Here is a 14,248-nt window from a genome sequence, read left to right as displayed (position 1 = left end):
GCTTGACAAACTGAGAAGCCAAATCCATGACACTAAATTCAAAACCATAGAGAATGTCTTCATCTATGGTCGAATGGTGAGATAATTACTATAGATAATCCACGAACTTTCAGATAACGTCTTAGTATAATCTTCCGTTACGTGGAATTTAACTAAAAATAATCGTTCTCCAAATCTACCAAATGAAAAGATTGTAAATATTTCCATATACATGAAAAATCTCATTCCAAAATGCATTAAAGCCAATTATTCTCTCCAACAAATTAATAATCATTGTTTTTGACATACTCTATTTAACCAAAATATGAACCCTTTCAAAAGGAATTGGACGGCACACTTTTTTCAACCTCAATAACCACATCACCCTCTTTCAAAATAATATCACCAATCAGGGGTGAAGCTAGGGTGCTAGCATGGGCCCGTCTCCCCCTAAAATGTAAAATTACTATTTAAGCTCTTAAATTTTTTAAAAAATTTTAAATTAGTAAATGTAAAATTATATTTTTGCTCCCTAAAATCATAAAAATTCGATTTAATCCTTTACAAATTATAAAGATATAAACTATAAAAAATTAAAATTTCATTCGACCTCCTAAAATATTTTTCGGGCTTCGCCCCTGTTACCGTCCTCAATTCCTTTCAGTTATGACGACTTATTTGAAAGAGTTAAAATATCCTTAAAGGATGCCTGGTCTCCTTGCTGTTCATTTATCACCATGTCGCCACCATCGTCATCCTCCTCAAACAGTCGCCTCATCCTTTTGCTGCCTCTATGCACTCCATGCACCAGAACCATGATTCCCTTTTGATCCCCCACGGTCCCCAAGGGTACCACCCGGATTAACATGCCCTTCGCCGCTAAAGTCCTTTGCCAAAACCTCAGGAGAGATGCAAGAGGTGCGGGGACCGATACTCGCATCTCCACAATCATTTTACCCTTTGTTTTTAATAGAAAGAAAGACATAGCTGTTGATAGCAATTTACTAAGGTAGCAACGTGGCTGGGTTCTAACTTCCAAGTCTGTTGATGACTATTCCATAATTGGATAAGACTGAAGAACAGGCAGTATATAATATAACTAAATATATAGGATTAGTATTTAATGTATGATGAGAGAATAATTCATATCATAAATAGATATAAAAGGAAGAAGGAAGAGGGAGACATGCATTGAAACTCAAAGCCCAATATAAGTCGTGCTTGAAATCCTGACAAAGCCTCCCCACACCATTCACTTCTCTCTCTCTCTCGCTTTCTGTTCGCCTCGGTTTCAGCAAATCAAATTTCCACTTCTTCTTCACATGCATTGACTGACATCGCTACTCATTATCCCACATGCACATGCAATCACTCATCTCTCTTTGGTTTATTCGTAAATGCCACTAATTTGTCACTTTCTCATGCAATCTAATTAATTGGATTCTTTGATGACTTCTTAAGCCTGTTAATGTTAATTATCTCCAGGAAAACTGTTTAGTGGGCGTGAGAGACATGAGGGGAACCCCACCATCCACTTTCTCTAATGCGAGCAACTCACGTTGGAAATGCTATAATAAGTTACTTCACCTCGGCTCCTATAATTCGCAAGTAAGTGATTCCACACATTCATTTTATTGCATGGACTCTGGTTACAACTATTCCAGAGTTGGATAATTTGTTTTGGGTCCAAAATGCTAACTTCCAATATGGTTTATGTAAAAGAAAATGTGTTAATTAGAAAAGGGTTAGCACTTAGTTCCTAATATTCAAACTCTGAATCCGATTTAGCTTGACTTAATTTTCTTTTAATTATATAATATATTATAAAATTTACATCATATAAACGTTAAGGTTTAATTTCCCATTTATCTCTGAATCATGCCCATTTTTTGGATTTGGCGTCAATTTTTTTTTCATTTTCTGGATATATATATTAATTTTTATATATCTTTAATTATAAAGATCTTGTGTGGCATGGTTGGGTATTTATATAATTTTCAGTTTTATATATTTTATGGACTTTAGTATATATATTTTCTATTTTTATAATTTTTTAAAGTGTATAAATATTTAATAGAAGGTATTTATGTGGCGCGTTTTCATTGCCTAAAACTAACCAAAATTGTTATCCACTTTTTTTTAAATGTATTAAAAAATTGGACCAAAACCTATAATGGAGTAATACTTTTAAGTGTTAAAATGGATAAAAAAATTCAAGTACCAAAATGAAAAATATATATATACTTCAAAAATCAAATTATAAATCAAGTAAAAAAAAATTAAAGCTATAATATTATAGTGTAAACACTATTTTTTTTTCATATTTAATAACATAAAAAGAGAAATACTTCAAATAATTAAAGATAAAAAAATACATGTTTTCTTAGAAAAATAATGTGAATGATGTAAACAAGTTTGTAACATCTATTTACAAGTTTGAGTTAATTGGCTTGAATTTGAAAACAATATAAATAGTACTAGTATATATATATATATATAATCTTATACTATATATAAAGCAATTGACTGAGTTGATATCACGAGTTAATCGAGCACCAACTCAATTAAATAATAACATAAGTATCTTTAATTATTTATAAAGTAATTATATTATTTTGAGGCAGTTTTTATCATTTTATATTTTTATATAAAATATATATACATATAATAAGATTTCAACCCAAATCTTTTTAACTTTCAAACATTTGTACTTTACCATTCAACCTTTTTTTTTAAATTTATATAATTTTTATAAATATATTTGTTATTATTTAAATATTTGACTGAGTTGGGGTGATGAGTCAATGGGGACACCAACTTAGTTAGAAAATTAAGCATTATTTTTACAATGTAAATTATATTATTATGGGGTTGTTTTTGCTTTTAAATATTTTTATATAAAATTCCACATACAGTGAGATTTGAACATAAGATATCGTAATTTTAAACATTTCATGTATCGAATGTATGTCGTAACCTAGTGTGCCTACCTCAAGTGACACATGCAATCATCTTTCTTTCTATCTAATATTTTTGTGTGTGTTATCACAAAGTGTTCATTGGAAAGAGATGGAGGATCCCATGCGATGGTATGCCATGCATGATTATTACGTATACACCAATACTTGCTACTTTCTTATATTCTCCCCTTGTGAAAGGAAGAGAAAGAAAAGGTATGATGTTGGTTTAGTCGTTTGGCATTTTATCATACACGGAGGACTCGCCATATCCTTTAGGGCCCCATTTCCATAATCATACAAATTTCACCTCTTTTATCTTTTTCTGTTTGCAGTATCCCTCGCCATCAATACTTTCATACAAACATTCCCACTTCTCTGAGACAATATGAGAGAGTTTTTACGCACTCTCTTTTATAAAAGCAAAACTTGGTGATATTAATTGCCAGTTTGGTGCTATAAAAATAAAAGACGTGCGTATCACGTTATTGAGAAGAAAAACAAATGTATGTGTCACGTTAGCCACTTAACAGATGATGATTTACATGGGAACAAATAACAACAATAAATAATAACACATGGAATTTGGACGTACATATAGATATATTCACACCATTTTATCAATATAAAGAGCATAATTAGTGTGATTGGAAAAAAGACTAGCATGATCAAATGAGCCATGTGTGCAATCCTAGACCATGCAGGGTTGAATAAATTATATTAATAAAATTAGTAGTACATGTGGTTGTGAAATTGAGGAAAAGTTTTGAAAATTATGAAATCATTCTCATCAAAACAAACGTGTGTATACACAAAAGCAACTTTTAATACTATACGAAAATGATAATAAGTTTTTGTGTTAATAGGAGCACTTAAATCGAGAGAAAACTGGGGACTCCACTTCATTTCAAGAATCTTGGTGATCAAACTTTGTGTCCTCATGAATGCAACCTCCTTTAATTTCTTTATTCGCCCACCATTTCTGTTGCCAATGCCGAACGTTAGTCCCTCTATTTCCCAACTCCTCTAATTATAACCTTAAAAACCAACTATACCTTTTCAAATATGTTAACCATTCACGTTTTTACAGGATTTTATATTTAATATTTTTCTCACTTATGCATTATCTATTAATCCACTGAATCATACGTACCATTTTTGTTCTATATAATTCTACCCCTATCCCTTTAAAAGTAAAGGGTTTATTTATTTTTTGGCCCCTAAACTTGCAATTATTTTCCCTTTCTTTATTTATTTTGGTATATAAATTTGCCAATTAGGTCAAGTTTAGTACTTGAATTTAGATTTTGTAAAAGTGTGATAATGTGATTGTGCTACTCAATCCCCTAAAAATTTTAAATACATGTCTAAAATATAAAAAAAAATTATATTTTTTGAAGTTTCAGGACACATTATGGAGTCAAATGAATTTAGTTACCAAATTCAAGTACCGAAGTAGACAAAAAAAAAAGGTACATATGTCAAATTGAACTTCATTACCAAGTTCATGACCAAAATCACATTAACCCAAAGTTAAACAAACTAACAATTAATTATAGAGTTTAAATTATATTAGGATGATCTTAAAAAGTCACTTTTTGGCACCCAATAATAACATGCCACTTCATAATTTTAAATAGAATTTCTAATTAATATCATACACTTCCTAGCACTAATATTTTAATCCTAATTAGTGTTGATTAAATAAATGAAATTAATGTAAACAAATTAACAATAATAATAGTAATACAATGTTTACGTTTTTTTTCAGTAAGATTTATGGTTTATGATATGGTTTGTTAGAATTTAGAAATTTAATATTTATTATTTTAGGGAAAAAGTTAGTTTAAGATTTAGGGTTTAAAGAGGTTTAAAGTTCTCAAGTTTAGGATTTTAGAATTTTATAAAAAATAGGGGTAAATATTTAGTATACTGACAATATACTTATTTTATTCCACAAGTAGTAATATGCGCCTCCTTTTAAAAATATTTTACTATATCCCTACAGGATACTTATCAACTCCTTCACCCTGTTTGTAGAGTCTAAAAACTTCATTGATAATGTACTAAATAATTTTCTTAAAAATAGTAATAAGAGTTATTTTGATTTGATGTTTCTTGATGCGTTATATTATTTATGTATTTAAAAAAATATATGATGTGACATGTTATTATTTTATGTCTACAGATGACAATTTACAATGATATTAATTTAAGTTTAACTCTGAATTATATAATAAAATATTAAAGTTTAATTATTTATATTTATTTTTTAAAAAATATGTTAAAAATTTTTATTAAAATATTATTTGTAATTAATGTACATAGATAATGTATTAAACCCAAAGCCATTCGTAAAAAGAATTAAATTTATTGAACTTCATTTTTAATAATTTAATAATATGTTATCTTTTGATTAATCTATTAAAAATGATCCTTTTATATAACAAATGTCTACTTATTTTCATGAGAATAATTTAAATTGAATGTTAATGATAATATTGTTAATTGGTAGAATTGTAAACCTTGAAAAGAACATGTTAATAAAGAGAAAGCGTTGATTGACTCATCTTTGAAAAGTCATATAGTTTCTTGTTATATTAGAAAGAGAGAGACAGGGCATGTTTGATGGGCTGGAAAGAAAGTGTAGCAGCTTTTCAGGAAAAGATGAGTCTGCTACCTGTAGCCATTGTTGTGAATATATATTATTAAATCACTTCTTCGGAGTTTTAAAACGAAAGACCATACTATAACAATATGATGGAGTGAGAGAGAGAGAACATAAGCAGCATATTGACAAATGAGAGGGGTCTCACCGTACAGTTATTGCAAGGAGGGTGGGAAGCACATGCTTTAACAACCAATGCCCTACTAAGCCCACGTCGCTGTGTTTCGATTCTCGAGTTGTGGGGAAACACCATCATGCATGCCAAAGTCCCCCCCCCCCCCTTCTGTTTCTTTATTTACTCTTTTCTTTTCTGAGGTTAAGCTTCTTTAATTACTGTTGATAGCATACTGTAATGTTGTTAATATGTTATTTATTTGACAGGTTATGTCATTATGCCATGCCAATCCTCTCCACTTGTCTCATGTCCAGGGCAATTCGCATTAGCATGCAATGTTTTTTAACTCTGTTAATTATAATCAGGTTATTCCCAACACATACCTGACACTGAAGTTTTTAAAAGAAAAACAATTGAGCAGACTTTGCAAGGGAAATGTTTTCCATATCCTGCGCTTGGCTGCTGCTGCACATTTCTTTCTGTAACTTGTTCGAGGAGAATTAAATAGCTGGAGACATTAGGGCAAAAAATGTTACAATTACCAATACTATAAAATTCTGAACTAATAGTAATGATTACAATCGGGAGCATCAAAAACTTGATATGCGATTAACGATTAGTAAAGAGTTTTGGTATTTAATATTGTCAACAGAGAAAATAAAGTTAAATAACTAGGGTAGGGTGATACCAAAAATCTTATTAGGAAAAAAAAAGAAAAAGGCATGATAAGGGTGGGATGTTTTAAGCAAATGGTGAAGCAGATGGAAGCGAAGGGGGGACGTGATGGGGCATTTCTGTTGTCGGAAACTAAACATTCCAATTGTAGGTTAATATTTGTAGGGATGGATAGACATTCTCCATAACCTCCCATTAAGTCTTAAAAAGGACCTTTTTGGGACATTCTAAAAAGAAAGAGCCTTTACAGTCATTTTCTCCTTGGAACATGCCCTAAAGGTGTTTTCCTTGGGGACCCTTTGAAATAATTAATTTCTCATTATATTTTGGTCTTAATAAAGTCAAAAAACTATTACGGTTCGACCTCCTAAAGAGTATATATGCAATTTGAGCCCCCCCCCCCCAAAAAAAAAAAAAAGAAAAAAGAAAATAATGTACAATATTGTTAACTTTATTTAATCTAACTGACTGACCACCATCTCTTTCTTTATCTCCCCTCCTCCTGCTGCAACTATTTCATTTCCACAAGCTTCCAAACCAAGAGAATTAATGGAAAGTAAGATTTACAATGTTTATTCTCCTTGTTGTCTTCTGTTATGTTCACAATGAAACACAAGACAACAACAATTCCCCTCTGGTTAATTGGTATTTCTCGCTTTCTTGATTCCTCCACTCCAAAAATATGCTTATGGCAATTTCCCTAGATTCTTCTATCCAATTTAAGCAACAGATTGAAAAGCTCTTTTTCATCCATGGCTTATGTTGAGATCAAGAGTAAGCTGGGGAATCGTTATCATCATCATCATCATCTTCTTTCTTGTTGTTATAGTCCAAACAGGCTGTTTGGATATCTTGGTTATCAGATATGATCATGGTTCCTGCTGGAAACCTTTCTAAGCAACAACATCTTCCTCAAGTTAGCAGTGACGGTGGCGGCTTTTATGGTTATTGCGGTCAAAGTTACACAGAGAGTTTCGGTCTTATGAGCAGTGTTCCTGGGCATGGCGGCTATCACAGCGATGCTTGCTTAGGATCTGATCTAGGTGCTAATTCCATGGCTGAAGATGAATCCAGAACTAATAGTACAGTTAATGAGGGATCCAGCTCCAAGGATAACAATCAAGAACAAGAAGAGCCAGATAAAGGTTGGCTCCAACTCAGTATAGGGGGTCAGGCAACAGCATATGAATATGATCACAAGAAGCATGACCAAGGCGATCCAGCGTCCAGACGAGGAGGGTTGATGGAGCTTGATCTTTTACCTGCTGCTACCTCACAACAATCAAGGCCTTTAGCCCCCATTTTTCATATGCCTGAGTTTCGACCTCCACCACCACCTCCAACCCTTATGCATAGTTTTAGTACTTTATTCTTTCAACACCAACAAGGAAGTAGCTCCATGATCCCTCATCATGGGGAGCTTAGCTGGGCATTTAAGCCTATAGCAGCCACTCCTTCTTCCACTTCTTCCTATTTATCCAGACCATTTCAGGTGCAATCAATGGATGTTGCCGGGCCGAGCTCGGAGGTTCGAATCATTGATCCTCCCAGAAGGCCCCATTCTGGCATTTGGTTTATGCTAGAAGCATCACGCAATCAGTAAGTACAAAGCAAGATAAAGCAAAAAGAAGTTGGGCAAAATATTAGCCTCTATCTTTTTGTTTTCGTATGATAATTCTTAATCTTTTTAATCATATATCACTTTAGGGTATTCAAAAGTATACGATGAAACTCACTTGCTTTTATTTTTTTATTTATTTTTCTTCATTTCAGAGCCAAAGAACCGTTCTTACCTCAAATACCAAAGAGCTATCTGAGAATCAAGTAATTAAATTAAATCCCTGTATTCATTCTTTCCAGCTTTTTTTCAGGCTTTAAAAACTTATGTATGTCGTGTTTTGACGTTCATTTTAAAAAAAAAAAAACCTGAAGGGACGGGAAGATGACAGTGCGATTATTAATGAAGTATGTGGCTAACAAGCTGAGACTGGATAGCGAATCAGAGGTATTTAAATACAACTTCTTCTTCAATTAAAATGTTATTTATGTTAGCAACAAAACAGATTGAAGAGGCAAAAACAGAAACTTAAGACATCATTTTATCCAGAAAATTGATTAGTACATGGATTATAGGACTTGGTTGGTGTTAGGGACATGATAGAAACATGGGAACTAAATGCATCTTTCATACTCATTTTTACTTGTCTCATAACATCATATAGTTTAGGTGGGCAGTATATATCTTTGGTAGCCATTTTCTTATGTATTCATTACCATTTTAACCCATAATCTATGTTCCTTGAGAGTCTCCAAACGTTTCCCTAATCAATATCATTAAAATGGTTACTAGCTTTTTTGTTTTAGTTAGTTATATATGGATGTTTTGATGAGTGACAGGATCAAAGGTGTAGGGTTCATTTTAGGAATTTTTAGATAATAGAGAATACTACCTAACACCAATAATAAATGGAAGAGGATTTAACTCTCCTACCCTAGTAAATGGGGTCACTATTTAAAGACTGTTATGTTGTTATACGAAGGAATTGAAATTAAGCCCTAGGTTATATTCGTAATTGCATACCAAATGGGGACAAAAACACAAGCAAAGTGCTTTGTAAGTTAAAAGTAAAACTAGATACGGTTAGCTAGGGTTACAATCCATACTCCAATTCCTATTTGTATAATAGAAAAAAAAATCAGTATGAAACTCCTTCCACTGCATACGTTGTGGAAATTCACCTACGCATCATAATCGAATACAAAATTAAATATTTTCTTTTATTTATATTTTTCAATAAATAGATCCTAATTAGGAATACAATTGGTGAGTGTGGGTTCATCTGCTAAAAGTAAATCATTAATTCTTAGCTTTACATCAATAGTAAAAAATTCACAAAAAGAGTAAGAAGCAAAGAAGCTTGGCTATGATTCTAATTTCTAGATAAAGAATAGGGGCCCTTAGATTAAACAAATCATAAAGGGCATAAAAAAAAACTAAAGTAATTCTTACTTACATATTTATGATTTTTTTACGTTTGTTTTGTTGTAATACGAACTCCATGTACTAGTTCGTCATGGGCTTTTTTATACGTTTCAAAGGGAGCTTATATGTCAACCCTAAACCTTACCCTTTTTTTTTTTTGCCCCTGAAATGGGGCATTATAAATTACAACCTATTTTGGACAACTATTTGTTTGTTTTATAGAGAATTTATAAAGGGTATCCTCCCAAAGATCATTTAACAAGAAAGATTTGCATTTTGTTTTATAGATTCAATCAAATTATTCTTGTATATCAACAACAATATCCATTAGGCTCACAAATCTGTTTCTTTATAGATTAAAACAAATAAGTATGAAGCATCAGTGCCATAAGGTCATACCATTCAGTTTATTTCGCATTTCATGCATCTAAATACCATGGGTGATATCTAAAATTATAAATGCATAAAATATGAGGGAGGAAATTGTAACTATATACCCAATTTTTAGAACCATAAGTCAAGATGAGTTGCTAGGTTTAATTTTTATATGTTTGCTAAGAAAATCCCTAAACGCGTTAAACATCTGGACAGAAAACGTCCATTAATCCTTCTCTACCTGTTCTTCCGCTTTGAAATTTGTTGTTTGACCTCTATTTCCTATGTCTTGTATTGAATTATTAAGGGAGATGAGTTAAGTTACACTGATTTTACGTGGAACCAATGCCGATATAATTTGAACATAGCTTCACCTTGTCCATATATAAACAAAAGTGAAGATTTTGTTTGCATAGCCTGAGAAACATCTTCCTTTTGGGTATGCCTAGAATAAATGCTAACCATAATATCGAGGATAGCAGAGAGACAACATATTTTTAGGTATTAGTTAGCCACATTAAATTTGGCCTTCTCAATGCCACCTAAGATATCTAAGCTATTAATTAATTTGCTAGAAAATATATAAAAAGAGGACAATATTTATGACATCCTCGACATTGCGTTTTGTTGGACTATTGAATGAATTATATAATAATGTAGAATGAATGCATTTATAGTTTTGTTTCTTTCCTTGCACTTCATGCCATCAAGTAATCAAGTTGAGATTATGACAGTATCTTATTTGAATCAAAACCATGTTACAGCTATTCCCAGGTTTGTATCCTCCACCTAAATAAAAGCACACCTAATCTCAAACACATCATAAAACATTTATATATTTAGGTAAGATAGAATGTGAACCATGCCCGGACATCCTCTTGATTTTTATATACTAATAGAACTTTCAAATCCCAATCATGAAAACTTCTTTCACATCTAGTTATTAAGTCAACTCGGGTGGCGTTGATTCGGCAAACTTTTGGCATAAAATTTTCATCTTAGCTAGGCTGTGTTTGATTCTAAGGCGCAGTGGGGTAACATTTCATCCTTACTCACATGCCATACAAAAAAAAAGCCCAATGATTAGTGTTATCAGTGATTTTAGCGTAGATGTAGGACTATCTGCCTGACTTTCTCTCTCTCTTCTTCGATGATGAGCAAGACTAGTTACCCCTTAAATAAATCATTCTTGCTCTTCTATCAATGATTTTTGTCCCACATATTTACTACTCTTTTACACCATTTTGTTCTCACTATCATAGCCGATCATCTAGAGAAGCATGTATGGCCAATTTCTATCTATTTACATACTCTAGGTCATAATATATGATATGGTGGCTAGGAAAAGCCAAAAAGATGCCCTCACGGACATAGTCCAATTTTTAATTTGCGTAGAGGTAAAAACATGATAGACCTTTGGATTTTTATCTCTTCCGTAGTTAACATGTAGGGTTTGAGATTAAGCATGATGAAAAATCATATTGTAGGGACATGAAAATCACACGTGGACCCTCTCATACTCAAACCCTTCATCTTCCTTGTTATCTCTTCCTTCCGTCACGCTTTCGTTTCTTTCATGTCAGCTTAGTATTGTAGGGCCTAGCGCTTATTTATTTATTTATTATTAAGCCTTGGCTACCCCCTCTTTGTTCTCATTGATTGTGCTTAAAAAGGGCAATCAAAAATACCTTAAGTGCACCACTTGGATGGAATATTGTACAAGACCCATCAACATCATACTCCCACAACCAACCACAAAATTACATCACAAATAAAGAAAGAAAGAAAATCCCCACATATTTTACGTCGGGGGAAAGCAATGCATGAGGATAATACCACAACAGGATCATTCCTAGTTGTTGAAAAAGAACAAAAATAAAAAGCATAAAAGGAAAGATAAGAACCCCCCATGAAAATGAGTTCTTTATTGTTGGTGAACGGCTTGCATGCAGCATTAAATTGTTAATATATTAATTTTAGGAGAACAAATCTTTTTCTATCATCAACACCTACTTAATCGTATTGTTGTTATTATAATAATAAAAAAAAACATGAATTTGAATAAATATAAATATATTTTTCTCTAATTTAAGGGTTAAAGATAAATGATAGGTATAACTAGATATTGTATAAAAAAGAACTATATTCTAATTTAATCTTTTATAGCAAAAATTTTATAAAATTAAAATAGAAGAATTTTCATTTAAGAATGGAATATAAGCTTATAATTTTGACATGAGGGTTTTAGTTTCGTAAGAAAGGAACGTGAGGAAGACGTGCATGAGATTTGATTGGTGTATGTGACGTATGTTTGAGTCAGGTTTTGAGAGAAAAGAAAATGAAATAATTTAATGGAGAGGATAAGTGAGGTCTCAAAACTCACAAATCTTTTATTTATTTATTTTAATATTCGTTTAGAAATTTTACTTTCTCACTCACCCACAATATCATTACTTTAATTTAATTTCTTTTAATATCAAATTTTTGTTTTAACGCTCTAATAACTTAATATATTTTTTTTCAATCTCCTACAAAAATCTTAAAATCTTAATTTTTGCTCTTATATTTATTTTTAATTTTGTATGTATGATTTAAATATGTGCGATAAGTATTAAAACTTGATTTATATATGTTGTTATTGTAATAATTTTTAGCCAGTAACATTCTTTACGTTAGACATTATATAAAAAATTTGTAGAAATTGTATTTAATGTTATTGTTTTTTATTATAATTATAAATAAGAAAATTTTTAAGTTTATCTAAATTCAAATATGTTATTGAATAAATTGAAAATGTTTAAATTTAGATAAATTTGAGGATTTTTTTAGAGATATATTGAATAATTTAAATAAGATTTTTATATAATTTTTTAAGTTTATTGTTTTTAAAAATTTTAAAAAAATAAAAAAATGTTTATTTTTGTTATTCTTATATTTTTACGGACTATTTAAATTTAAATTTAAAATTAAAAAGAAATAGACTTAACATTCAAAAAAAATAAAAATTTAATTAGGTGTTGCTATAGTCTCATGCCACACTCCTTTTTCATATCTAAAAAAGGTAATTACTTTATCAGGCCCCTAAATATTTTGGCTCTACATACTTCTGGCCAATTTGTTAGATAACACTATTTTTTTTTTGTTTTCTATTTTTAAGGTGGTGTCACCTGGAAAACCCAACTCTATTGTAAAAGTCAAATCATTCTCATAATTAATTTTAAAGTTAAGTCATTTTCATTATTTTTTAAACTTATAGAATCAGATTTCTAAAAATTCATTATACCTACTATTTATCATAAATAAAATAAATTATTTCATATTTTAATTCTAATTGCACTATATGTTTTCAAATTAATAGCACTATATAGATAGATATAAATTAAAAAGAAAAGTCTAAAGGAACAATGATTTTGGCTTGCGAGTAAAGTCTGGGTGGGCCCCGAAATGATGATTTTCGGGCAGTTTAAGATCGTGGAATAAATGGGCAGGGTTGAGCGTGCTTGACCGCTGACCTAAATTGTAGAAGCAGTGGTGGTGTTAAAATTTGTCTTAATGGGGGAAAAGGAGTGAAGAAGAAAAGTGTGGGAAATTTGATGTTCAAAGTATAATAAAAATGAAGTTCCAAAATTAGCATTGAAATAGACATTATTCCCCTTTTTCTTAATTGTTGGTTGTTTTCCCATACACATACACATTCACATTCTCACTTGAACTTATTATTTTGTATATGGAAACAATTGAAATAACTAACATGAAAATAATTTTGAGGGTGCAGATAGAGATAAGATGTAAAGGCCGACAGCTTCAACCATTGTTGACATTGCAGCATGTAAGAGATCAAATATGGAGTTCAAGACAAGCTCCTGCAGATTATACTTCAACAACACCTGATGATATTTATAATAATAACAACAACAACAGCAATGTCATGGTTCTGCACTACGGTAGGAGCTAGGGCTTGAAATATTCAAACACCAATCCCCCCCCCTTTTTTTTTTTATGTATGTGATGAATGAGTGACCGAATGTATCATTCTTAAGTTATGGAAACCCCATCCCTTATTTTCTTTCTTTCTATTTATTATTATTATTATTTGCTGTAATCTCCACTAATGGACAAAATAGTTTTGGGATGCCCATGTTTTGATTTTGGGGTCAATTCCGTAATACTGTGTGTCCAAGCTTCATGTTTCAATTAAATTATTATCATTTCTTTTCTTTTGATACAATAGTACTAATAGTTCACTATCCAAAATAAATGGTTAAACTAAAATTATTATAATTTAAGTTGACCTAATTATATATGTTAGATAACTTGGTTGAGCGACTAAATTATCAGAAAACGCTAATTTTAAAAAAAATTATAAAAATGGGTCATTTTGCTTGATATTTACGAGAATCACCCAACTTCACTAAAACATATTGAGCTGGCACCATTTTTAGGAGAAAGTCAAAAAAGCATGTTCAGCTCAACACTTTTTTCCCCTCTAACCTGTA

General features: G+C 31.2%; 1 protein-coding gene across 1 annotated transcript; it reads left to right on the top strand.

The window, feature by feature from the left end:
• Positions 1-6,815: 6,815 nt before the first annotated feature.
• LOC107939435 (protein LAX PANICLE 2) lies at positions 6,816-13,973 on the top strand. Its single transcript, XM_016872765.2, has 4 exons — positions 6,816-7,993; positions 8,168-8,218; positions 8,327-8,399; positions 13,528-13,973. Exons 1-4 carry the CDS (start codon positions 7,260-7,262, stop codon positions 13,705-13,707), a joined length of 1,038 nt encoding a protein of 345 aa, XP_016728254.1. The 5' UTR covers positions 6,816-7,259; the 3' UTR covers positions 13,708-13,973.
• The last annotated feature ends 275 nt before the right edge of the window (positions 13,974-14,248 follow it).

Source organism: Gossypium hirsutum, chromosome A12 (assembly GCF_007990345.1).
Source record: "Gossypium hirsutum isolate 1008001.06 chromosome A12, Gossypium_hirsutum_v2.1, whole genome shotgun sequence".
Taxonomy (NCBI): Eukaryota; Viridiplantae; Streptophyta; class Magnoliopsida; order Malvales; family Malvaceae; genus Gossypium; species Gossypium hirsutum.
This window is presented reverse-complemented; position numbering and strand designations above follow the sequence as displayed.

Bases quoted from the DNA above. Each gene is read 5' to 3' on its own strand.
- LOC107939435 (XM_016872765.2), top strand. From the start codon at position 7,260: ATGATCATGGTTCCTGCTGGAAACCTTTCTAAGCAACAACATCTTCCT. The intron at 8,219-8,326 runs GTAATTAAATTA...AAAAACCTGAAG, and splicing joins AAGAGCTATCTGAGAATCAA to GGACGGGAAGATGACAGTGC. The intron at 8,400-13,527 runs GTATTTAAATAC...TTGAGGGTGCAG, and splicing joins GACTGGATAGCGAATCAGAG to ATAGAGATAAGATGTAAAGG.